We start from the raw sequence: 24,301 nt of genomic DNA on the forward strand, positions 1-24,301 counted from the left end.
TGTTCCTCACCCTAGCAATGTTTTCAACCCCATTTATAACAATTTATAAATGTAAAATTATAATAAATACCAAAAATTATCGAATTCAAGGGCACACTTCTAATTTGTGGTCTCATTCTGGGGAAACCCAAAGGCAAAATTCTGTTAAGCTCTTATTTTAACAGAAAATTCTGTTAACAAGCCCTGTTACTCTCATTCTGGGGAATTCCATAGACAAAATTCTGTTACTCCTTATCGATAGCAAGGAAAAATCGATGACAAGTATCGATAGTTAGTGTGTGTCGTGTGGCTGTAGTTCGAAAATCCAAAAATGACGAATATAAAATTAGGGCACACTTAATTTGAGATTTTTTAGGAAGTAATTTTTCTAAAAAATACGAATAATTATAAATGTAGGGCCACACTATTTGAGATTTTTAGAGGAACGGAAACCGTCACTATTTTAATTTGCTGTTTATTTATCCTACAATCTGCAATTGTGTCCTCTTCTGCGTTTATTGTTGAACAGCAAGTCGCGTGCGTGTTCGTGTGTGCCTGTGCGTGAGAGTGTGTGTTGGCCACTGGCCTTGGGATCCCCCGACTGCGAACAGCAGAGGCCCCAAAAGCCCAAAACCCAAATAGAAAATTGTGCAATAGTCGCTGCTATGCGAAAATCGAAGACCTGCTGCCCCAGGACGACGATGTGAAGCTGCTGGCGAGCTGCGGGCGAAACAAGGACGCGTCAAATCATGTGCCTGGCGGAGCACCCCGCCCGGAGCAGTATCCCATCCGCTGGCCAGCGGGGCGGCAGCACCTCGCCCACCTTCAACGCCAAGTATAGGCGAAAATGCCTGCTCCTGCTGACGCTGCTCCTCTTCCACGGCTGCTTCAGCGGCCTGCACCGGGCCAGCGCCTTCAACTGCACGGCCCACGGCGGACGCTGCCAGAACGATGGGCAGTGCCAGGAGGACGGCCAGTGCCTGTGCGCCGACGGTTGGCAGGGTCCAGAGTGCCAGTTCTGCGGCGGAAAAGTGCGGTGAGTAGTTCTCCGGGAGAAACTGTGATTCATGGCACGTTATTCAATCAGCGGCGCTCGATTCGCTTTTTTTTTTTTGGCTTTGGTGGGGCCTGGCCTATTTGTGTCAGGCAACGGTTCCGTTTCATCTCGTCGGACGGGTTCTTGGCCTCCACACCACTCCACTGCCCGTTCCCATTCTCGTTCTCTTTATCTCCCGCTCGCTCTCTCTGTGTGCATTCTTTCACCTGCTTTCTGCTTTCTCCATTGCCTCCTGCTGCTTCCAATACGGATTATTTAATTAGTTCGATTTGACTTTGAACTTGTCGCCCTGCTAGAGGGCTCTCAGCCATATGGAGTCCTTGTGGGGATGTCCAGGTACACATAGAGGCTAATTGGATGTCACATGTCATAAAGTCGGCAATTATTCAAAGCGGGAAACTTGTCAATCGGCTTCCAGAACGAATAGTTCTATATTATCTATGGTCAACTTTCCCAACTGAATGTCTTTGAAAGCAGAACCCGTTTTGGGAGGCTTAAACATTGATTTTACAGTGCACGTTCAATACAGTGAACCTGTTTAGGGTTGGGGTGTTTATTTACGAAATTAAGGGAAATATTTTAGATTTTAGAATCATTTTTCCGGTGGTCTTAGGAGCTATCTTATGTTAGATCCACTTATCATCGTATTTAATTTTATAAAGCTATAAAATATCTACACATTTACAATAATTGGATTTTAAATCAATAAGATCAATGTTTTTCCAGTTATTTCATATGGCTACTTTCAAGTTTCTAAAATCCACCTTGAGCCTAAGTTTCAAGTAACCATTATGTAATTTTTAGCCATTCAGACGCTTGCCTTCTAAAGGTCAAATTAATTACAAAACATGGCAATAATTCATTAATTAAATACACCATACTAGCTGTTAACTAGGAGGCACAATAAAAAATATGCATCTTTGTGCATATATATTTACAATTTATAAACAAAACCCCTAGATATTTATGTGATTCTCCAATTTAAATTTACATTTTCGACTTGTCATATTTTTGTTTTATTGTTTTTATTGAAATAGGTTAGGGGATTACACATTTTAATAGATATGTACACATTAGTTAAATATCACATTATGATCCTAATCAGAATACTTAAACTCCATGACACTGTCAAAACCATTTTTAAGAGCTTTTGCCCACGATTTTACTGTAGATATGTAAGAGATGTCACTGGGCCAGTTTGGTTGCTCACGCTGGCGTCATAAAGCTTATGAAATGGTTTGTTTATGTTTCTTAACAATGCCTATTTGCTCGCGTAGCACGATAAGCGAATGTTCTATCTTGACATTAATTAAGCCCCCCATTTGCCGTGCCGTGATGAGCCCGGGAATTTGCGCACTCGAGCATTGAGGTCGTTTCACCTGCCACACCATCGGAACCAGTTCGTTTAGTAGAAACCTCTGATCTCGACCTGCGTTTAAATGCTGCATAGCCGCAACTCCGCTCGTAACGGACCGTAAATTCCGGGGCCACACACTCACTTGTCCATTCGATTTACGCCCCCGATAAGCAAACTCGCTCACTAGCATTCTTATCAGCTGTTTGTGCCCGCTTATCGCCTGTGAATTTTCACGATTTCAGCCCACCAGCTCCACCCTCTTGTCTCTGTTTGCACACGATTCCAATTGAAATGCCTAAGAGGCAGCAGCAGCAGCAGCATTTGCCGGCTTTCTATGCAAAATCCCAGGCAAAAACTGGGCACAATCAAACTGGTTTTTACTAACAACACCTCCACTCCCCCGAAATGCATTCCAGACCATTGGCCACATGACGAGGGCGACTGGTCATCTGGTCTGGCTTCCAGGTACCGGCTCCCGATTCCTAGGCTCGAAAGCCGTGCGTAAGCTTAGCGCTCGAGTGCACAGAGTGTGACTCACCCACCGGCTGCCAATGAGAGTGTAAATATATCTTTGTCCAGCATTGATTTTTCGTGGCTATCGCTTGATGTGCCGCCCACAGGCACGGGCACGGGCACCGACACAAGCTGCATCCCGGCTGGCCAAGTGTTTACTCAAAGTTTAGAACTGACCGAGAATTGACGCCCAGCCAAGGCACGCTCATACAGCTGGAGATGAGATAGTAGCAGGTTTTCTAAAATGCCCAATTTTAATTATATATTCAAGAATTTGCTCGAAATGGTGAAATTTTGATACCATTTTAGTTCTGACTAACAGAAATATGGCAGAGTGATGTCACTTTGGGCTAGGAAAGATAAAGTTCTGAAGAAAATTGGCGTTTTTCAATAATAAAAAGAAAGCTTAGCAAATAAATTAGGGATGGAACTTATTATATCCTTAGATTCTTTGCAACAACTAAAATTAAAAGGACGCCTTTGCTTTCTTAAGTCTTCTAAATATCAACAGATTGTTTGAAGTTATAACTCCTAAAAATTGTTTTTAATAAGCAGATCAGAATGTTCATACTGTTGACAAATAGGAAAGTATAAATTTTAAGGTAAATTTAACTTAATAAAGTATTTTTCCTTTATTCATTTAGGGTTTATTGATCACCCATTTTAAAATACTTCCAATTATAAGATATTTATGGTTTAGTTCTATAGTTCTGACCACGACTGTCTGCTGTGCTATATGCAATACTTATCGGCACTTGCTCAGTGTAACGTGAGCCGCATTAGAATGCGGAAGGCAACCGTTTCCACTTTCTCTCAGTACACTGGCTATGTGAGTTAATTGTTTTTAACTTGTGTATAAATAAACATCTTGAAAGAGTCTGCAAAACTTGGTTTTCGTTGCAAGTAGAACACAATGAATTGGGAATCAATATGTGAATACTACTTAGGTTGCTTTCTTTAATCTTAAAGTAATTTTATAGCTAAAATTACATTTTCTACCTTGCTTGGATATTGACTATATGACTGTGACATTAATCTTTGTTTTAGTTAAATATTGTCTGACTCCTTATCTTAAGTAAGGAGCAACAGCCATATAACCTCGCAATGACTTATATCTAGCGTCTAGCTTTTCATAGTCGTGTCAATATTAATAGAAATAAATCTAAAGAATTTCGTTTGATTTCTCATCTGTAAATATTCATCTGTCTTGACCTATTAATTCTTAAGTTTAGAGTTCAAACAGCGACTAGAAAGGTGAGCTTGATTTTAATTTAACTTGACCAGAGCCCTGCGCTTTGTTCGTGCACAGCTGTGAATTGAAATCAGAGCGACTAAATCTGAAGAAAGCAGTTATTTTTAAGCGGATGTGCACACAATACGCTAAGCAGAAAGCAAGACAAACAAAGGAAGTCGTCGAAAAGCGACTGCCGAATACCCTTATCGAGTTTCATGCTCGCACTTAAGTTGTCGCATTCCGTCCAAGACCTTTTCCCCAAGGGATTATTCCCGCTTGCAGAACAATAGCCACAGAGACCGGAGAACGAACGGCGACTTGGCGAGGCTGCCCTGTTGCCGTTGCCGCCGAGTCAACAGTTTTGAGGCTTCAGCTCGGTCACACATGCTGAACTACACTACTTTGTGCCTATAATATATAGCATATACCGTTCGCAATCTCGCCGTATCAATTGGAGATTGCAATTCCGCTGGCCAGCAGATTCAATTATCTGCGCACAGCATCGAATCATCGCCATTTGCATACGTGAACGGATGGCAATGTGCGCTCCACTATCGCTAAATCGATAGAGGAATTGATTTATTTTGCCACTTTGCTTGCGCCTCCCAAGCTAATGGATTTTCCCCCCCTTCCCGTTTATATTTTCATTTACATCTCGAAGCATGTACCACACCATGGGCACGATACACGACGGCTGGGGCAACTACTCGGTGAGTGTCAAGTGCAGCTGGCTAATCGATGCCCGGCACCCGCACTGGAGCCGTCGCCACAACACGAATCCCTCGCGAACGGCCAACATACGGATTCACCTGCGCGAATTTGCCACTGAGTGCGGCTGGGATCACCTGTACATATACGATGGCGACAGCGTGGACTCTCCCCTGCTGGCAGTGTTTAGGTGAGTTGGTCTGCAAAACTAAGAAATACAAATTAAACATATTTTTGGCCTAACCTTTTTAGTGGTCTCATGTACCGGGGCAACTTCTCCATTCGCCGAGTGCCGCAGGTCATAGCCAGGTCCGGCACTGCCCTGGTGCACTTCTTTAGCGACGACGCCTACAATATGTCAGGGTTCAATCTCACATACAAGATGAACGGCTGTCCCTCGGATAGCGATGGTAAAACGTAAACCTATCGTAGAGGAGGAAGAGTATTAATATGTGGCATTTCTATTATTGCAGAGGTTGAGTGCTCTGGCCATGGAATGTGCCGGGAAGGCGACTGCATCTGTGATCCCATGTACCGGGGCGAGGCCTGCAACATTGCTGCTTGTCCCAATAACTGTTTGGAGTCCAAGAACCAAGGCCATTGCCTGCCCGAGCAAGAGCGGTGAGTTGGGTATTAATTAGAGATAGAAAATATCGTAAATCTTTGTAGTTTACGTTTATATTGGACAGATTTATAATAATTTTAATACAAACTTAAAATTTAATTAGTTGTTATTTCGAAACGACAACGTAGCCACCCAACTAATTTTAGCTTTAAATATAATTACCGGAGCTGCTTAATTGAGTAACTAACTTGAGAATGTAAATTAAACTAGAAATGAGAGGAAAAATCGGGAGCAAACTAAAACTTTGAAAGTGAAACCGGAATGAAACCAATTACAAAACGTTCATTACTCATACAAACCCTTTAATTTTGTGCAGCTGCGCCTGCTACGAGGGATTCGCCGGCGACGACTGCAGCCAGATCAGCGCCCACGGAGCCTGGACCACTGTTCACCCGAAGCACTCCCCGGCGCCGGCAGGCACCGCCTCCCATGGCGCCACCGTCTGGCGCGACACACTGCACATTGTGGGCGGAGAATCGTACGGACGCGGCGAACTAATGAGCACCTACGACTTCAACGGCAATGTGTGGGAGACCTTGCGCCCAGAGGAGGGCGGCGAGGTGCCGGACAAGCGCTACGGTGCCTCTACGGTGATGTACGGCGACAAAATCTTCATGTACGGCGGCGTGGTTAAGGGCCAAGGCATCACCAACGAACTGTGGGCCTTCGATGTCTCGGCGCGAACCTGGGCCAACATCTCTGTGCGGTCGGATCCGTCGTGCAATGCCACTGGCGGGACCACTGCCATGTGCGGACCCCTGCACGTGTTGGGCCACACGGCCACTTTGGTGCCCGGGTTCGGGGATAAGAACAACTACCAGTATATGGTGGTCATCTTCGGCCACTCGCCAAACTACGGCTACCTCAACACGGTGCAGGAGTTCAACTTTGGGTCGCGGGAGTGGCGCATCATTCCCACCACGGGGTATGTGGTGAAGGGCGGCTACGGGCACAGCGCCGCCTACGACTTTCTCACGGAAAAGGTGTACGTCTACGGCGGCATCGTGTCCGAGAGCGAGTCCAGCCAGGTGCTGAGCTCGAGGCTGTACTCTTATGAGCCGGCCACGCGAGTCTGGAGCCTACTGTCGGCGGCGCCCAGTGCCCGACTCCTGCACACGGCCAACTTTGTGAACCAGGGCCTGATGATGGTCTTCGGCGGAAACACGCACAACGACACCTCGCAGAGCTACGGAGCGAAGTGCTACAGCCAGGACCTGCTCGTGTACGACGTGTACTGCGACTCGTGGCACTACCATCCGATGCCGGGCCACCTGCAGGCGGACCTGGCCCGCTTCGGCCACAGTTCGGTGGTGTTTGAGGAGTCGCTGTACATCTACGGAGGCTTCAACGGCCAGCTGCTCAACGACATGCTGCGCTACCAGCCGGGCTACTGCAGCTACTACACCAAGCAGGAGAAGTGCACGGCCGCTCGTCCTGGCCTCAAGTGTATCTGGGACGTACAGAAGATGCGCTGCATCGCCATCACGCAGGTCCAGCGATCGGCCATCTATGGACGCGAGCAGTACGACTATGTGGCCTGTCCCTCGAAGAGCCGGCTCACGCTCACCTCGGAGCTGCTGAACGACGTGCATCGCTGCCAGGAGCTGGCCAGCTGCCAGTCCTGCGTGTCCACCGCCTTCGGCTGCACGTACTGCGGCAACGGAGTTTGCAGCAAGGAGCGGTGTCGGGAAACCACCTCAATGGCTTCCATCTTCTTTGAATCGTCCACCCAGCTGGCTGTGTCCACGCCGGGCCCTCCGCTGAATGCCAAGCACCTGGATTCGTGTCCCATTGCTGAGGATTACCTGGTCCAGTCTGTTTGCGAGCAGCTCCACAATTGTCGCGCCTGCTCGGCGAATCTCGCCTGCCGCTGGGACTCGGAGCAAAACCGCTGCCGGAGCCACCTTTCCGGCGGGGGAATGGCATCCAATAGGACGCAGGATGAGGTAGCCTGCGCCCCGGCATGCTCCACGTTGACCAATTGCCAGAACTGTACGGAGGACGAGTGCATCTGGTGCCAGAACGAGCAGCGCTGCGTGGACCGCAACGCCTACACGGCCAGCTTCCCCTACGGACAGTGCCGCGAGTGGACCACCTTTACGGCCAAGTGCCGCTCTACTCCGGCCACCAAATCAACGGCGCTGAGCGTGGGCAGCACCACGGCGCTATCGAGTGCTCAGTGCGGCTTCTACAACAGCTGCCAGCAGTGCCTGGACGATCCGGCGTGCGGATGGTGTGACAACGGCTCAAATACGGGCCTGGGCAGGTGTGTAGTGGGCGGTGCTTTGGCGCCCTACGATGACACGGAGTGTGCGCTGAAGCACTGGTTCTTCACGTCCTGCCCCCGGTGCAATTGCAACGGTCATTCGTACTGCAACGACCAGCAGCACTGCGAGCAGCCATGCAACAACCTAACGACAGGAGCGCACTGCGAGAAGTGCCGCACCGGTTACTGGGGGAACCCCATCAACGGGGGCAAGTGCCAGCGATGCGAGTGCAATGGCCAGGGCGTTTACTGTCATCCGGACACCGGCAAGTGCTACTGCACCACCAAGGGCATTGTGGGCGACCACTGCGAGAAGTGCGATTCGCAGAACCACTACCATGGCGATCCGCTGAAGGGCTCCTGCTACTACGAACTGACCATCGACTACCAGTTCACGTTTAATCTTTCAAAGAAGGAGGATCGCCATTTCACGCAGATTAACTTCCGTAACTCGCCGGGCAAGCCGGAGATCGATGCGGACTTCACGATCACGTGCAGCGTGCCGGCCAAAATGGACATCTCGGTGAAGAGGGCCGGCTCGCCGGATATGCTCATCCTGGTGGGGGTCAACTGCTCAACATTCCGGCATCGGTTCGCCAAGACAGAGTACCAGTTTGGACACTCGCCGGACGACAACAGTTCGCTGACCACGTTCTACGTGTTTGTCCATGACTTCCAGCCCCCGATCTGGATCCAGATCGCCTTCTCTCAGTATCCCAAGCTCAATCTGCAGCAGTTCTTCATCACCTTCTCCTCCTGCTTCCTGCTGCTGCTGCTAATGGCCGCCGTCCTCTGGAAGATCAAGCAGAAGTACGACATGTTCCGGCGACGTCAGCGACTCTTCGTCGAAATGGAACAGATGGCGAGTCGACCGTTTTCCCAGGTGAGTTCTGCACACAACAAACTAATCCGATTCCCGTTAGCCAAACTCTTTGATTTCTCCGAACAGGTGCTGGTCGATATCGAAAACCGCGACAGTATTGATCTAAGTCTGACGCTGGAGGGCATTGGCCACTTGTCCAAGAAACGCAAAAAGGTGGGCGAATCAATCAATAATATATATATTTATAATTGTTTTCCAGCTTTGTAAGACAGTTATAACTATATTATATTAATTTTTGAAGCTAATTACTAATACATAATGTTAATTTTTCACAGGAATGCCCTAGTCCCATTGCTTTAGAGCCCTGCAGCGGCAACAGAGCCGCTGTGCTCTCGCTTCTAGTCCGGCTGCCCACGGGTAAGGATCTCTAAAAGTCCCCTCAAGTCTCCTAGCTGAATTTTGAAAACCTTTCCCCAAACAGGTGGCCTTTCGCAGGCGCCGTCTGGTCAGTCCGCGGGGCTGGCGGTGGCCAGCGCCTTAGTCACGCTCGGCAATCCGCGTCGCCCGTCGATCGAGCAGCACCCCAAGGAGCCAAAGTCGAAGCGCAAGCAGAGCCAGCACCCAGACAGTTGTACATAATAGCCAACCGTAACACTATGCTTACCTACATAAAGTAATAACGATAACGATACTGATAATAATTATGATAATATGTAACTAGCAAATAGGTACACCCCCTCCCCCCCACACACACACACCCGTATATAGCGTATTTGCCCCGACTTTCTTCTACTAACACAAAAAAGGCAAAGCTAGCAAGTCGATAATCCGCAGTTATTATTACTTTAATGCATTAGACTAGTGACGAAGCGAGAAACAAACAAACAAAAAACAAAAGTAATAATAATAATTTTTAGCAAAAGGACATATTTATATACGGTTATATACAATTTGATATAGTTGATAGGTCGAGTAGCGTTGCAATAGTTATAAATGTTTAATTTATTATTTATACCGCGTACGTGGCAAGCAGCTGTATTCAAATGATTAATGTATTTTTTTTTTTACTTATCCACATACACATAGCTTAAGCATGTTGTTAGAATTTATTTATGCAAATTTTGCGCGCTGCGTCGGACAGTGTCGGATATAGGAACGGAAACAAAAAGACATTTAATCGATCTTAGCGAAAAGAGAGGAGAAAGTGATGAACCAAACCCGAAGACAGACGAAAGCGATAGGGGAACATTTATGTACATGGGAGCTATGGTGACGAAAACATGCAAATACTGTGTTCAATAATAGGAATATTTCTGTTTTCGATATTCGTGCAAATATTTACAATGCAAAATACGCGACAGTGGAACCCGTACACAGAACAAAACTAGAGCAAGTCAGTGTAAATAAAGATACGAAACTCTTATTACCGCTATATAGATAGCAGCTATAAAAAATAAATACAACTCTTGGTACGAGAGAGCGCGCCGAAAACAAATCAAACATTTAAGCAAAAAATTCAAATTCAATCACAAACTAATCGTAAGGTTTCCTCTTGGCAACTGAAACCACAACTCACGCAGTTAATTAACTCGATTCAAATCAAACTAGGAAAACAACACCAATTTACTAGACGCACTCACTCTCTATCTCCGTAAGAAGAACCTTTAGAATCAAAAGATACTCGTCTCAACTTGAACTAACACTTAGAGAACCTCTCAGCAAAGTACACAGTCTCCAGTCGCTTTGCGCCAGCAGGACAGACACCAGTTGTAAATCTAAATCTATATATTTTTGTTCCAACAAAAGTCCATTTGTGAAATTTAATTTCAATTGTAAAATGCGTTTAGATATACACATAAGATATATACAAAAAAAAATATATATATGAATGAGAATACTTGCCCGGAAAATAGAAATAAACAAACGAAGATTTGTTTGTTTGCCTAAAAAAAAAAAAAAAACTCCAAGATCCCTGACAGCCAGCCAGAGCAGTAGCAGCGAGATATACATAGATAAAGAATCATATATTAGTTTTATTAACCAATAAAAAGACACTCCAAATGTAAGTGAACTTTTTTTTTCATTTACTCCCGTCTCCATTTCATCCATCAACTCGGAGTAGCAGCTGGCAGGCGGGCGCAGAACTTTCACTTTCGGTAGCCGGCGGAGTACATTCGGGGGCGTGGCGCGGCCCGACTGCATGGCCTGATAAACCAGGTAAATGTGAGCCGCTGATTCAGGTCGAGGTTCGATCGGAGTAATTGCGGGCTCCGTAGTAAGATCTCTTTCACGTATGCGGATGTTGTGATTGTGGATTGGGGATGGCCCTTTCCTGTCCATTCTTTCTTTCTTTCAGCCAGTTTTCGTTTTTTTTTTTTCGTCTCTCTTTATTTACAATCGTTTTGAACATCTTGGGTAATTTTCGTGGCTTTTGTGTCACGATATTTCCAAGCACCGCATTTAATTTAATGATGACGATTTTATTAATGAAATTAAAGAAGAAAGCCGACGACGAGCGCTGGCAAAAGCGTGCGAAATCCGAATTGAAGCGGAAGTCCCCGCCACCAGAGATCTCTGTCAAAACATCCATCAGACGAAATCAACGCCCTTGGTGCCTGACTGACTGCATTGACGTACAAATTTTGGTGTTCAAGCATAGCCAACCGTATGTTTATATATATTTTTATGCATATCTGAGCTGAGTCAGCCGATGTGCGGGTAAGTTGAGTCGGTTTTACCCGGCCGTTAAGCTTATTCTGGCCCACGAAGGCCAGCACGCACTAGGCAGCTAAGTGAACTATTGCGTCCCATAACAAATGATTATCAGCATTAACCGATCGTTATGAATCAACGGTGGAATGCCCCGAGCTCGGCGAGAATCCGGCGACAATGTTGCCAGTGGAATTGGAGCATGAATAAGTGTCCACATATGGGACACAAACGAAACCAGCTATGCTACGCATTATATTTAAAAAGTGGCAGGAAAAGATAAATAAAATTATAGCTTTTGTTGTTGGTTAATAATTGTAAATGAAATAGTTGGAAATAACTTTACATTACCATCATTAAAATTATCAAAATTCAAGCAAAAAATGTAATGTTATTATTTTAAACGAATAAAACTTACACAACAAAGCTTTTTAAATTGCAAACTGGAGACGAATACTTATAAACTTTGGCTCCAAAAGTTAGCTCCTTCTCTTCTTATAATTCCTTTAAAAAGACAGTTTAGTAGAGAATTACTGTGTTGTTTATTAAATTGTTTACATAATTACAAAGAATATTTTTCAGAATTCGTGTTCATAACGAATTAAAAATATTCGACCCTGTTCCAAATTCTAAGTTTAAGACTTCCGATCGTTTAAAATTAAGTTTATTAGAGACCATTTCCTCACCCACAGAGATCCACGTTAAATCATTGAAAACTTTATGGCTTCGACAAAAAATAGGTCATTTTTAAACGGAAGTTGAAAAATGAGAGAAAGTTTATATGGAAAATTCGCAGGTTATTGATTAGAAGATATTTTCTGACAAACCTAGTTTAGTTTTTTCCAGAGTTGGCATACTTTTTTATAGAGCTTCTTACAAATATTTTGGCTTGTTGGTCTTTTTAAGATGCTAAAAATCTAATAAACATCAAAATTAGGACAAATACATATATAACGGTAATGAAAATGTAAATATAAACAATAATTTGATATAAACAATAATTGAAATGGATTAATAAGTTTTAGTAGACTTATTCTTTATTTAATATAGAATATGCATATTAAAAATATATTTTGTATTATTACTTCCAACATAATTATTAGTATAAAACATTATTTTACAATAATATTATTACTTCCAACATAATTATTAGTATAAAACATTATTTTACAAAATATCATGGCGTATACGTAATATATTACGTATACGTAATCGCTTCTAGATTAAATCTAATTGAAATTTAATTTTTTATGTTGAATCTCAATCATATTTATTTTTAATTTGTATGGTTTTCAGCGCAAAGGCACCAAAGTTTAAGTCTTCCCAGAATAACCAATTTGAAAACGTTTTTCGGCCTTGCGGGTACCACTAGCCCCCTTCAAATGCGTCATGGGTATTTGAAATGAGTTAGTTGGAACCCGACTTGCTTTGGTTTTTGGCCTTTTCGGTCGCACCGCGACATGTTCGATCCAACCACCAACGGTGGAGCTACTAGGCCACGGTGGAGTCTTGCAAAGGCTCAAATGCACACCGCCCGCCGTTGAGGTTGCACGCGAATTTGAATTGCTGCCGCGAAACGCTAAACAGTGAACAGTTTTTTGCACCGCGAGAGAGTTTTGCGAAGTGATCGGAGTGAAAACCCAAATTGGCACGACGTTTCTGCTAAATATTTATGCACATGTGTGTGTGCTGTGGTGTGCTGCCCAGTGAAATTCAGTGAAAATTGCAAATTTCATAGCGCCGGCCAGCTGTGTGCACCTGGATTAAAGCACACCGCTGGAAATCGAAACCGAAACCGATACCAATCAAAATAGTTTCACTTTTTATTGGATTAGCCGCACCAGCATCAACTCATCTCAATTAAACAGGTTTGTTGAGCAACACGAGTGGGGAATGGGTGCGGAGACCGCTGCTAATTGAAATCGAAAACCAAACTTTAAGTGTCGCTCATAAAAGGTGTCAAAGGTGCGCGCACTTAATTCTTTTTCGCAAATTAAGGTGCAATTCAATCATTCCAAGCGGCCTTAAATCTTACATGCACACAGTGAAAAATGGTTTAACTTAAAAATAAATGTAGATTCAAACACAATAGAACTAGACATTTAAAACAAAATAATCATACATTGAAATACCAATGTTCCAGAAATACCAATGTTTTTAGAAAACAGCAAAAAAATATAAGATTTCAATATTTTTAAAAGTAAAAATCGATCTAAAATCGAAGTTTTAGATATTTTAGTATCTTAAGATCGATGCAAAATCGATTAAATTTTCTGGGTATTTTTATTTATTAAACCAACACCCAAGCTTACTTAGAAACAAATCTTGATATCAGTTTAAATATAAATATTTCATAGAATATCAAAACAAAAGTCGATCTTTGTAGTACCGAACCCAAAACGATCTTAAATTATTTAGGTGCAAACGTTAATTGAACGCTCAAGGTGAACTATTGGCATTTACGATTGCTTCGCGATTCTCCAAACTGGAATAACCGAGTAAACAAATACGCGTTCTGGGCAAATATTGTTTAAGCTCATTACGAAATTATGTCAGAGCTGACTGGGCCTGGCCTGGCTGACAGTTGAGCTCCAGTCAGAGCCCCTCAAAAGTTCGACACGCGCAATTTAAACGGCTCTAAAAAACGAGTGAGCCAAAGAAGAAACGACATTAACTGCTGCGCCAGTCCAAGCCGAACCGTTAGGCGTAAGCCGAAAAACCATTTCGCAAGTGTGGTCTAACTGAAGCTAACTGTAGCTGCAGCAGCGCAAAAGAAGTTGGCAATAAGCCACCTGCCAAGGGAAAATGCCAAAAATAACCGAATGACTGTGGTGTGTTGGACTTTAAAGTGGAACATGTGGAGTGCTGGGTTCCCAGGGGTTGAGGGCACCGTTGATCCAATTCAAGATAGTAGTTCCTGAAGAAATGCTCACACACTTGCCAAACTCTGAATAGGCTGGGAAACTAGCAAAAAATTCGTAAAAAGTTGGGCATAAAAGTGCCAATGGAATAGAATTTAAATGGCAACATCAATGGGAGATTTCAATGGAAAAATTCAATTTATATAGAATACCAAGCCAGTTCCTTTATTATACACACATTTGACTTGTCATAGTAAAAGCTTAGAAACTATGCACATTATAGACCAATTTCAATACCCACTCAATGGCTTAGAAATCCACAAATATCCCAGGGAAATGGTTTAATGGTTGAGCACTCACATGATCGGATTACAGGCATTCTTTACCCAAGTACTCAAGATGTAAAGCTGCCATGAAATCCCTTTAGTTATGCAGAGCCCCCGACTGACACATGTGGCCTCATTTCACCAATCATTTAACTTTACACTCTACTTACTGCCGGCCAAACCAAGCATGTCAGGCAGGGTCAAGATGCCTCAGACTCAGCCTTAGCCTCAGCATCAGCCAAAGGTTTGGCTTTAGTCTAAGTCTCAGTCTTAGCCTTAGTCTCAGTCTCAGTGTCCGTACCCACAACCCATTAGCCACACTTGACTCCTCGTGGCCCCAGTCAATGACAAACCATAAAGCCGAGTGCTGAGCCAAATGTTGAGGTTTTTCCAGCGTTTTGCAGCTTTGCATGCGCGAGGTGAAATCTTTGGCAGGCGCGCCCAAGTTTGGCCCAAGTTCAAGTAACCAGGCTTTCGTTTCGTATTGGCTGCAGTGAAAATGCTGCTCCGTGCAGGCTGGCCTCGTTTTTCCAGAACCATGCAACAGCCAAAAAAAAACTGCCTTTGTTGTTGTTTAATTTATTTTGGGTTTTGCAGCCGTAGTTCCGTGTTGAAATTTCATTGTGGATCGGCCAGGTGTTGGCTAGTTTTGGCAAATGCGGCCAATGATTCAACACCATCAAACTCGGGCTAGTTTTCACCGAAAACTACGAAAAACCAAACATACGAGTATCTGAAGGAAATATGAAAAGACTTAGGCCACAAACTATATAGTTTTTTGCAAAGGGGGGAGGGGGTTGGTCCATTATATAATTGGCTATAGCCATAATGAGGGAAAATCCTGAGTGTCATTAAAGTGGTCAGGGAGTTGCCCCCAGATGCCGCCTCCTCTGCCCGAGCTGAGCCATTTTCAATGGACCGGAAAACGCTAAAGCTCACACACGCACAGGCTCGCTGCTGAAGTGAATTTTAAGAGAAGACAAAAATTAAATAAAAATAAATGATGTATAAAGTTGACTGGTTGCTGTTGTCTGCCATATTGTTGCTGCTCTTTCTGTTGCCAAAGTGAAAGCGCAGCGGCGTCAACGTCAGAGCGCGGAGGCCTGCCTGCGAGCAGATTAATCACCCGCCCGTAAAGCGAAGACAGTTGGACTCCAAAGACAATCCATGATGGGTTCGTGACCCTCTTCGACGATGCTCTCCATTTTCACATGTTGCGCAACCGGCACCGAATAAACGCTTTGAATTCTTTGCCGCGCCCCAAAGCAGATGCAAATATATGCCGGAGCTCGCACTAAGCGCGATGATAGTGAAAGTGTCTAGCTGGAACGGGCTGGAAATCCAGCTGAAATTTCAATCTCACGGGCCGCGACGCGTGTGACGTCAAAGCCAACTGAAGCAACTGCATTACTCACGCACCTCTCTTTCTCTCTTGTCTTTTATCGTTTCTTGTTTGCAGAAAACAGGAAACTTTTTATTTTGGCAACTCTTGGATGCCCGAACATGGCGCACTATGATCAACGTTGGCTGAAGCTCTTCTCCGGCTGCCTCCTCCTCTTGCTGCTGGCTCTGCAGGTTTCAGATGCCAAGCGATCAAATGGTGAGTACACTGTTCGAAAATATGAAAAATAAGCATTATAATTTAGTGAGTAATCTACATTTTCAATAAATGTATGTAAATATAAGTAAACAAATGTTAAGTAATTTCTTTATGTATTTAATTACCTTAATTTTTTATATAAAAAATATATATTTGTGTAATCATTAAGGCTTTCTTTACATAATTTAAGTTATATATTCTATATTAAATAATATAATTTTGTGTGATAAAACAAGAACCTTCATTATATCTAATATATTATTCTTTAAATTATAATATTTTGGTAGTTTATTTTAGAACCTTGCCCATTTCTCATTCCATTCATTTTAAAATATTTAATAATAATATTATCGCCATACCTTGGTACTTCTGTTAATGTTTATTTTTCTGTGTACTGGAAAGTTAGCAGGGTTGAAAGGCGACTTTCAAGTCAATGACTTCTTAAGCCAGAACTGTTTGCTCCTTTGCTTTTATTTTTATACTTTTCTTGTTGTTTGTTGCCAAAAGCAGTCATTGAACCCGCCACGGTGGCAAATATGGACCATTTGGTGGCTCATTAAGTGCCAGTTGCAAATGCATAATTAACGTGACGTGTGGAAATTCGTGTAGAACGCGGTCTGCCTGTGTGTCTGGGTAGTGCGAAAAATATGGCACGCCATCATTAAAAAGCGCTTAGCTGAAAAATACACCAGAAACCGTTAAGAGTTCGGCTAGAGCAAAAGGGAAACAGAGTCGGCTCTAAGCCAGTTTCCAGTTGCAGGCGGACACTGTGTCAGTCGGTCAGACGAGGTCCCAGACCCAGACCCATTGCCCGTACCAGTACCAGTACCAGTCCCAGTCCAAAGTCCCACAGCCACTTCACAATGGGCCATCATCTAGGGAGGCAGCGGGGTAATTTTCTAGGTACGTACCAGTTTGCCGCTTTGATTTCGATTTCGTTACGGTTCTGTTTCTTATTCGCTTTTTTTTTTGTTTTTTGCTCTTGCGGCGAGCGGAAGCCGAACGAAAGACTTAAGCGACAAACTTGATTGTGCCGAAGAGGCGAGAATAAAAGTCGCTCCCCAAATGACGCCAACTTTGCTGTTGTTTTGTTTTTTTTTCTGCTTGATTATATTCATCATTGGTCAGCTTTAATTGCCAGCTGCCCGACGGCTTTTGCTTTGTTGTTGCTGTTGTTTTCTTTCCATTCATGACAGAAACCGAAAGCCATTTTCATTTTGTGTATGTGTGTTTGCAGCAAATACCACAAATTGATGGCCAACTCAAGCCCGGGGCGCTGCCAAAAAAACTTTCATTCAATTTCTAGCGAAAACTCCAGAAAAAGGCAGTGAAAAGTAAATAAAAATAAATACAAAATTTCGGATGAGCCAAGGCGGATGTGCGGTGAAAAAGAAATCTCCGCTGATAAGTTCAGCGATTACTCCTCGGTTGCCAAGTCAAAAACTTATACCTAAGACACCTGTGTACAATGGAAAATACAAATTAAATTGGGGTCAACCTAAATGGTTTCTTTTTAATATTTCTTTTACTACGATTACTATAATTTTATTTTCATATTATATTATTTTAAGCTTCTATTTTATCAAAAGAAATTTAGCTAAGCAGATGAAAAGCTGATGAGAAAATAATATAGTCAAGGAAATAGTGTTTTTTAAATAAAATGTATATAAATGGCTGCAGTTAAACTAATATTTAAAATTATTGAAAATTGAAGATAGATAAAAAATAGCTCCATAACTAAATAAATTATTTTCTAAGACATTTCAAGATATTAATCAGTGGAAAGTACAAAATTCAAAAAAGAAAAAGTAAATTTCTTTCAAAAAGGCTTTACGAACATATTGATTTTAATCCACAAACCTGGTTATTTTCCAGTGCAGGCTTAGCATATATGCCCTGGGTGCCTTTGACAGTTGCATAATGGCTGTGTTGCATTTAATGTGTATCGAAAGTGCACGGGAAGTGACCAGCAATGAGCATTGAGATTGACGCAACTAAAAGCTCAGCTTGGCTCAGCTGTCGCAATTCCGAAGGCAGCGTTGCGTGCTGGCCAGCCGGGGGAAAAGGGGATGATAATCACTCGCTTTAATTGCGTAAGCCGTTCGCCGAGACAATGGCATGGCTCTTCCCAAAGCAGAATGCCCAGAGCATCCACAGCCTAGGTCCGTTGAAGCGAATTGCTTATACGCCCCGTGGACAAGCGAATCCCTCCCCGGCATACAAAGCGCTGAATTCAAAAACGCTGGCCTGGCCCTGGGACGCCGCTTTGAGCAAATGAAACTTCAACAGCTGCAAATGGCTGGCACAATAACAACAATTTCAGCAATGCCGCCGTCGGCCATTCCATTTTGTATTTTTCATTTCAATTTTGCAGTTTTCATAGACGGTGGGTTTTTTATTTATTTCTGAACGCACGCGTCACGTCCTAAAAAAAAAAAATAAAAGTGAAATTGTAGTAGCTGGGATTCGGCAGTTGAATAACACGAATGTATGTCAAGCCCTCTCGCTTGAAAATAAATAAAAAACCGAAATTATTTCGATATTCTTGTAGACTTCTTCAGTTAATAATAAATAAATGAACAAATAGTAACTTAATAACTAACTTTTTAGGGTATATTATTGATTATTATTATTAAAGTTTATTATTTCACTTTTGTTTTCAATTTTTCAGCACTTAACATAGTCAAAAGATTATAAAATAATTAATTTTAGAGATTAAACTAAAGTTAATTTATTCAAAATAATTATGTAAAGCTAATTGACTTAAAACTTAAGCATATTATTTATTATTTCTCCTAATAAGTCACATAAACGTAACTGGAGAAGCTTAACAAATTATACTTTCGAAAAACCTGACCTCTGACTTAACATGATAAATGTCTTTTTCATTGACTCCTAAATTAAGTGCCCAATTTGACAGATTTCTTGCTTAATAAACTCCAGTCTCTTTAAATTAATTACCAATTATTACTTAATTACTTATAGCCAATCTCACGGCCTGCCAGCATCTGAGAAGGGCAGAGACGAGACGTGCCAAGGCCCTGCAAACCGGAGCTGAGGCACCTTCAGTGCGGGTGCCTCGCTGCCAGAAGAACGGCGACTTCGACACCGTCCAGTGCCAGGACGAGCGAGCTGGCCGCGATTGCTGGTGTGTCGATGAGTACGGCGTGGAGCTGCCCGGCAGTCGCAATGAGACGCGAGCCGGAGTTAGTTGCTCCGAGCCTGAGCACTGTACTGCCTCCGCTTGCCGTATGTTCTGCCCCTCGGGATTCGCTCGGGATGCTGAGACGGGCTGCTCCGTTTGTCGCTGTCGTGATCCCTGCGATGGACTGGAGTGTCCTCGCGGTCAGTCCTGCCAGCTGCAGGAAGTGCAGTGCAAGTCCGAGCCCTGTCCACCGCTGCCCACTTGCAAGAAGGCCCGATCCCTGGCCAATCTCTGTCCCGCCGGTCTGCCTCTGGCCATCGATGATACGGTGAGACCCTTTTTGTGTGGCCTGGAGTCCGGAAAGCCACAGTGTCCACCCCTGTATCAGTGCCTGGTGGAGTCCGGCAACGATTATGGCGTCTGCTGTCCCAGCGCCCTTACCTTCCAGAAGCCAGGAATCTGCCCGGCTCCGGAGCAGAGTCAGTACACGGAGCGCACAGGCTACATGTGCGGATCGCCCTGCTCCCACGACCTGGAGTGCCGCAACCTAGAGAAGTGTTGCTTCACCAAGGGCTGTCAGTTCAACTGCCAGCAGCCGGGCAATATCACGGGCTGCCACCAGGCCAAGGCCCTGGCCGACATCCTGGCGATCAACGAGCGTGAGGGACGCGGCTATGTTCCCGAGTGCAACGGACCCGGTGGCCAGTTCTCACCCAAACAGTGCTCCCGGAATGGCCTCGTCTGCTGGTGCGTGGATCCCCGCACCGGGCACAAGATCAAGGAGACCATGGGAGCCGCCAACAATGTGAACTGCGAGGGATGGGAGAACATGATCAGCCGCTCGTATGCCAGGAGTTTCCAGATGGAGCAGTGCGACACCAACATCTGTGCCGCCGTCTGCGAATATGGATTTAAGGTATGGCTTTATTATGAATCTTGGAATCCTAGCCTAAAAGTCGGTTTTTACAATTACAGAATGACCACAACGGCTGTCCCACCTGCGAGTGCTCCGAGCCCTGCGAGGGCTTCAAGTGTGCCATTGGCTCCCACTGCGAGGTGGCCACCGATCCTCTGTGCGAGTCTGGGTCCTCGCTCTGCGCCTCCTGGCCCGTGTGCAAACCTGACCTGGTCTACTCCAATCCCTGCGATGTGGGAACACCGCTCTCCGACACGGCAACCGGTGAAGTAATGTACTGCTTTGAGGAGCGTCAGGGACGCAGCTTCCAGCCCACAGCCTTTTTTGAACCAGAAGCGGATACGCAGTCGAAGCAGGGACGTTCCATGAGCAACCGCATCATGTGCCCGGAACAATACAAGTGCACAAAGCTCCACCGGGAAACGGAAAGTGTGTGCTGTCCAGTGCCAGAGCAGAGCACCCCTGCCGAAGGGGCAACGGGAGCTCATCAACAAACTAGTAAGTACCGAATATCCTCAAGTATATTCACATATCTAACCCAGATCTGTCATAGTGTGCGAATACTTGAGGGACTTTTCGGAGCGTATGGAGGGCACAGAGGAGGGCATGCAGCTGGCAGTTCCTTCGCCCCGTTGCACCAGCGATGGAGACTATGAGGGCCGCCAGTGTCAGCTGAAGAAGATTCGGGTTACTCGCGCCGAGCAGCGCAAGATCCTCGAGGAGAACACAATCCGTCGCATGAGGATGCTGCTGGCTAGCGCTGCTCCCAGTGCTCCAAAGCGCAGTCGTCGTGATACGGAACGCCTGAAGCTGTACCGAGTGGAGGACAGTGCCCTCAAGGTCCAGGTGGCAGCTCCTGTGATGGGTCGCAGTGCCAAGGTAATTGACATGGGCGCCGATCGCCAGCAGGGCTTGGGTCAGCTCTTTGAAACGGACTTCAAGAAGGTGGCCTCGGCATCCAAACGGGCGCCGGAGAATGAGGATGAGCTCGTCGAAATGGAAGTGGAGCAATGCTGGTGTGTGGACAGCTTCGGCACCGAGATTCCCCAAACTCGCGGCTTCAATGTCAGCGAGGAGACCTGCCTGAACGTGCGCGACGACCTGGACTGCCTGGACCTCACCTGTCGCATGGGCTGCGAGTATGGCTTTGCCTTGGATCCGGATACCCGCTGTCCGGCCTGTCAGTGCCGTGATCCCTGCGAGGGTGTGACTTGCGGCTCTGGCAAGGAGTGTCGCGTGGTTGACGTGAGCTGCGAGGGCGAGTACTGCCCTCCGGTGCCGGCATGTCTTCCCAGAAAACCGGGACAATGTCCTTATCTGGTGCCCCCAGGTCCAGATAACCTAGACGCAAATACCTGCGCTTATGAATGTCGCACGGATGCCCATTGCGAGGGAGCCCGACGCTGTTGTTCCAACGGCTGTGGCACTCAGTGCGTGGACCCCCAGCTGAAGACAGCGTGCCAGCACCTCCAGGCCATCCAACTGCACCAGAGCTCCGAGCTGGGAATCCCTGCCCGCCAGATGGCTGTGGCCCAGTGTGATGCCCAGAGCGGCAAGTGGGAGCAAATTCAGTGCTCCCCCGATGGCCATTGCTGGTGTGTGGACGACAAAGGAATGATACTGCCTGGCACCAAAGTGAAGTCTCCGGCAGCGCCCAAGTGCCAGGAGAATTCCAGCTTCGCCTGTCCCCGGACCAACTGCAGCCTCCAGTGCGAGAGTGGCCACCAAATGGACGCCAATGGTTGCCCCACCTGCCAGTGCAGAAACTACTGCAACGAGGTCAGCTGCTCCCCGCACGAGGAGTGCCAACTAATCTCCGTGGAGTGCGTGGACAGCCCCTGTCCCAAGATGCCCATCTGTGTGCCGCGCAGGGCATCTGTATGTCCCGAGGGAAATCCCCTCCAGCAGGGCGACCTCGACATGAGCTGCGGACCTCACAACGAGCACGAGGCCTGTCCCACCACCCACACCTGCCAGCTGAATCCAGTGACCAATCGTGGCGTCTGCTGCTCAAAGACTCGCGACGTCTGCTTCGAGTCCATGGACAGTGGCTGCCAGGCCACCGCCAAGTCGGAACGGAACAGCACTCGCTTCCGGTTCAGCCCAAGAGCCAACAAGTGCCTGGCCGTGGTCATCGATGCCGAGGCGCCAGCCTGTCAGACCAAGAACCTTTTCCACAACGAGCTGGCCTGCAACTCCGTGTGTCCAGGTGAGATTGAATTTCTTTTCGGAGGTTATTCTTGCTTACTTAAACCATCTTTCTCATCCCCAGTGCTCACACAGTGCGAACGCCTGAAGTTGAAGAACAGTCTGGCCGCCCAGCGCACCGGACACTCCTCGGTGTGGTTCCAGCCGCGCTGCGATCCTGTCACCGGCCACTGGAGCCCCGTCCAATGTCTGGGCAAGCAGCCGCAGCCTTCAGACAAGAGGCCACCTCACACGGAGATTGTGAGTCGGGCTTTCGCCTCCGAGCCAGCTTCAGCTTCCGCTGGCGAGGAAGCTCCCGGTGTGTGCTGGTGTGCGGACAAGAAGGGTGCTCCGCTGAAGGGAACCCTCACCCGGGAGAGCGAACCCATCTGCAACAGTAGGCAGGCCCGTAACCGCAAGAACCTTGACGCGGGAGACCCACTGATGGAGCAGCTAATTGCCCAGCTTACCCAACTGAACGACGTGGCCAGTGAGGATCTGGATTTTGATGAACTGGAGGCCAAGATCCTACCGGCCACCGCCAGTGCGGCAGAGTCAAGTGTCACCGAACGAGTGCTCGAGTTGGCCAACTCCCTGCTGGACTCTCAGCTGTCCGTAGAGCAGGCCACTCTGAAACCCATGGAAATGAAGACCACCCGGTGCCGTGCTCTATCGGAAACAGCTCCGTTCCCCGTGAGCTGCGATGAGGCGGGTGCCTTCCGCCCGCTGCAGTGCAACGGCCGTAGCTGCTGGTGCGTGGATGCCGCTGGCAATCAACTGCAGGCCACCCATATTTTCGGAGCCGGGGACCGGCGCTGCAGTCACGTACCCATCGAGGCCGTAGCCATAGAGCTGCACCTGACCAACAGTAGCGGACGAAGTGTACGCAACGCCTACGACACCATCCGGCGGGAGCTGCAGCAGCTGCTTGGCGGCGAGTCCGTGGAGAATCTCCGCGTGCAGGAGAATTTTGACGGATCAGCGATTGTCCGCTTCGAGCTGCATAACGAAGCCAAGGTGGATCTGGCCTTCGCCATTGAAACGGCCATTGCGGCAGGCGACTTCCGGTTGGCCGCTGGCCACTTCCGTCCGGACTTGACCCGCTCCCACTTTGTGCACCGGAGCGCCGTGGTGCCAGTGGCCCAGGCGGCCACCGCTCAGGACGAGTCCATCCAATTGGTGCTCTTCATCATGGCCACTAGCTCGGCCTTCCTGGTCAGTGTGTTCGTCGTGTACGTGATGCTTAAGAGGGGGCGTGGCCACAAAGCTGTACACTCCTATGTCAAAGGCGGTGGCACCGGTGGAAGCGGCGACAAGGCCGTGGACTATTCGGCGCCCATTTTCGTGCTGGCCGCCAGTGACATGGACGCCCATCTGGGTGTAAAGGCGTAGGAGTGGGTTGTTGAGTTATCTAAATCAATTTGTAAATAAAAAGAGCAAATTTAAGATCTACTTTTAGGGGGGAGGAGTTCCAGGTCAGCGGTCTCGATCCTGCCCCAACCAAGCCAAAAGGGGAGTGCGGCTGGAGAGGCCCCCACTGTCGAATACTTATTGCATATTTTAGCTTCTAAGACGATTAATTTATGAATAAAGCTTTAAAGTCGAAAGAATATTCTTGATTTTTGGGATTATGGAATTTAAAACCTGAAGGAGATTGTAAAGGTTCTCTTAGAGTGTAGCTAAAAACTCTTTTGTTTGCTTCAAAATGAGTCTAAATGGAAATTGTATGCTTTTCATTGTATGCTTGTACATTGCAGGTAAAGCAAGGAAGAATAAGCGGGGCAACAACACTTTCCGAGACCAAATAATTTTTCGAAAATAAAGCGGTCTCAAAAGAGCTAATACTTATTACTCTCGTATTCAAAAAGGAGCAAGAAAAGAAAAATATAGAAAATTAAAGACTTCTTTCGATTCCTGTTTTTAATCAAAACCAAACACAGGTGTCAATAAATATTTTTTAATGATTTCATTTTGGTCATTGTTAACCACCTCCCA

The 24,301-nt window shown here is 46.1% G+C and overlaps 2 protein-coding genes across 2 annotated transcripts; both read left to right on the forward strand.

Annotated features, from left to right (window-relative positions):
* Positions 1–374: 374 nt before the first annotated feature.
* Positions 375–10,628, forward strand: dsd (attractin-like protein dsd). Its single transcript, XM_017179621.3, has 8 exons — positions 375–1,015; positions 4,802–5,038; positions 5,101–5,258; positions 5,322–5,469; positions 5,790–8,622; positions 8,689–8,775; positions 8,898–8,979; positions 9,044–10,628. Exons 1-8 carry the CDS (start codon positions 729–731, stop codon positions 9,199–9,201), a joined length of 3,990 nt encoding a protein of 1,329 aa, XP_017035110.1. The 5' UTR covers positions 375–728; the 3' UTR covers positions 9,202–10,628.
* Positions 10,629–12,808: 2,180 nt separating this feature from the next.
* On the forward strand, positions 12,809–23,890 carry LOC108083752 (uncharacterized). The gene is made up of 6 exons (XM_017179668.2): positions 12,809–13,139; positions 15,918–16,058; positions 19,044–20,119; positions 20,179–20,617; positions 20,673–22,328; positions 22,392–23,890. Exons 2-6 carry the CDS (start codon positions 15,962–15,964, stop codon positions 23,696–23,698), a joined length of 4,575 nt encoding a protein of 1,524 aa, XP_017035157.1. The 5' UTR covers positions 12,809–13,139; positions 15,918–15,961; the 3' UTR covers positions 23,699–23,890.
* The last annotated feature ends 411 nt before the right edge of the window (positions 23,891–24,301 follow it).

Source organism: Drosophila kikkawai, chromosome 3R (genome assembly GCF_030179895.1).
Source record: "Drosophila kikkawai strain 14028-0561.14 chromosome 3R, DkikHiC1v2, whole genome shotgun sequence".
Taxonomy (NCBI): Eukaryota; Metazoa; Arthropoda; class Insecta; order Diptera; family Drosophilidae; genus Drosophila; species Drosophila kikkawai.

Bases quoted from the DNA above. Each gene is read 5' to 3' on its own strand.
- dsd (XM_017179621.3), top strand. From the start codon at position 729: ATGTGCCTGGCGGAGCACCCCGCCCGGAGCAGTATCCCATCCGCTGGC. The intron at 1,016-4,801 runs GTGAGTAGTTCT...TACATCTCGAAG, and splicing joins TTCTGCGGCGGAAAAGTGCG to CATGTACCACACCATGGGCA. The intron at 5,259-5,321 runs GTAAAACGTAAA...CTATTATTGCAG, and splicing joins CTGTCCCTCGGATAGCGATG to AGGTTGAGTGCTCTGGCCAT.
- LOC108083752 (XM_017179668.2), top strand. From the start codon at position 15,962: ATGGCGCACTATGATCAACGTTGGCTGAAGCTCTTCTCCGGCTGCCTC. The intron at 16,059-19,043 runs GTGAGTACACTG...AATTACTTATAG, and splicing joins AGATGCCAAGCGATCAAATG to CCAATCTCACGGCCTGCCAG. The intron at 20,618-20,672 runs GTAAGTACCGAA...GATCTGTCATAG, and splicing joins GGGAGCTCATCAACAAACTA to TGTGCGAATACTTGAGGGAC.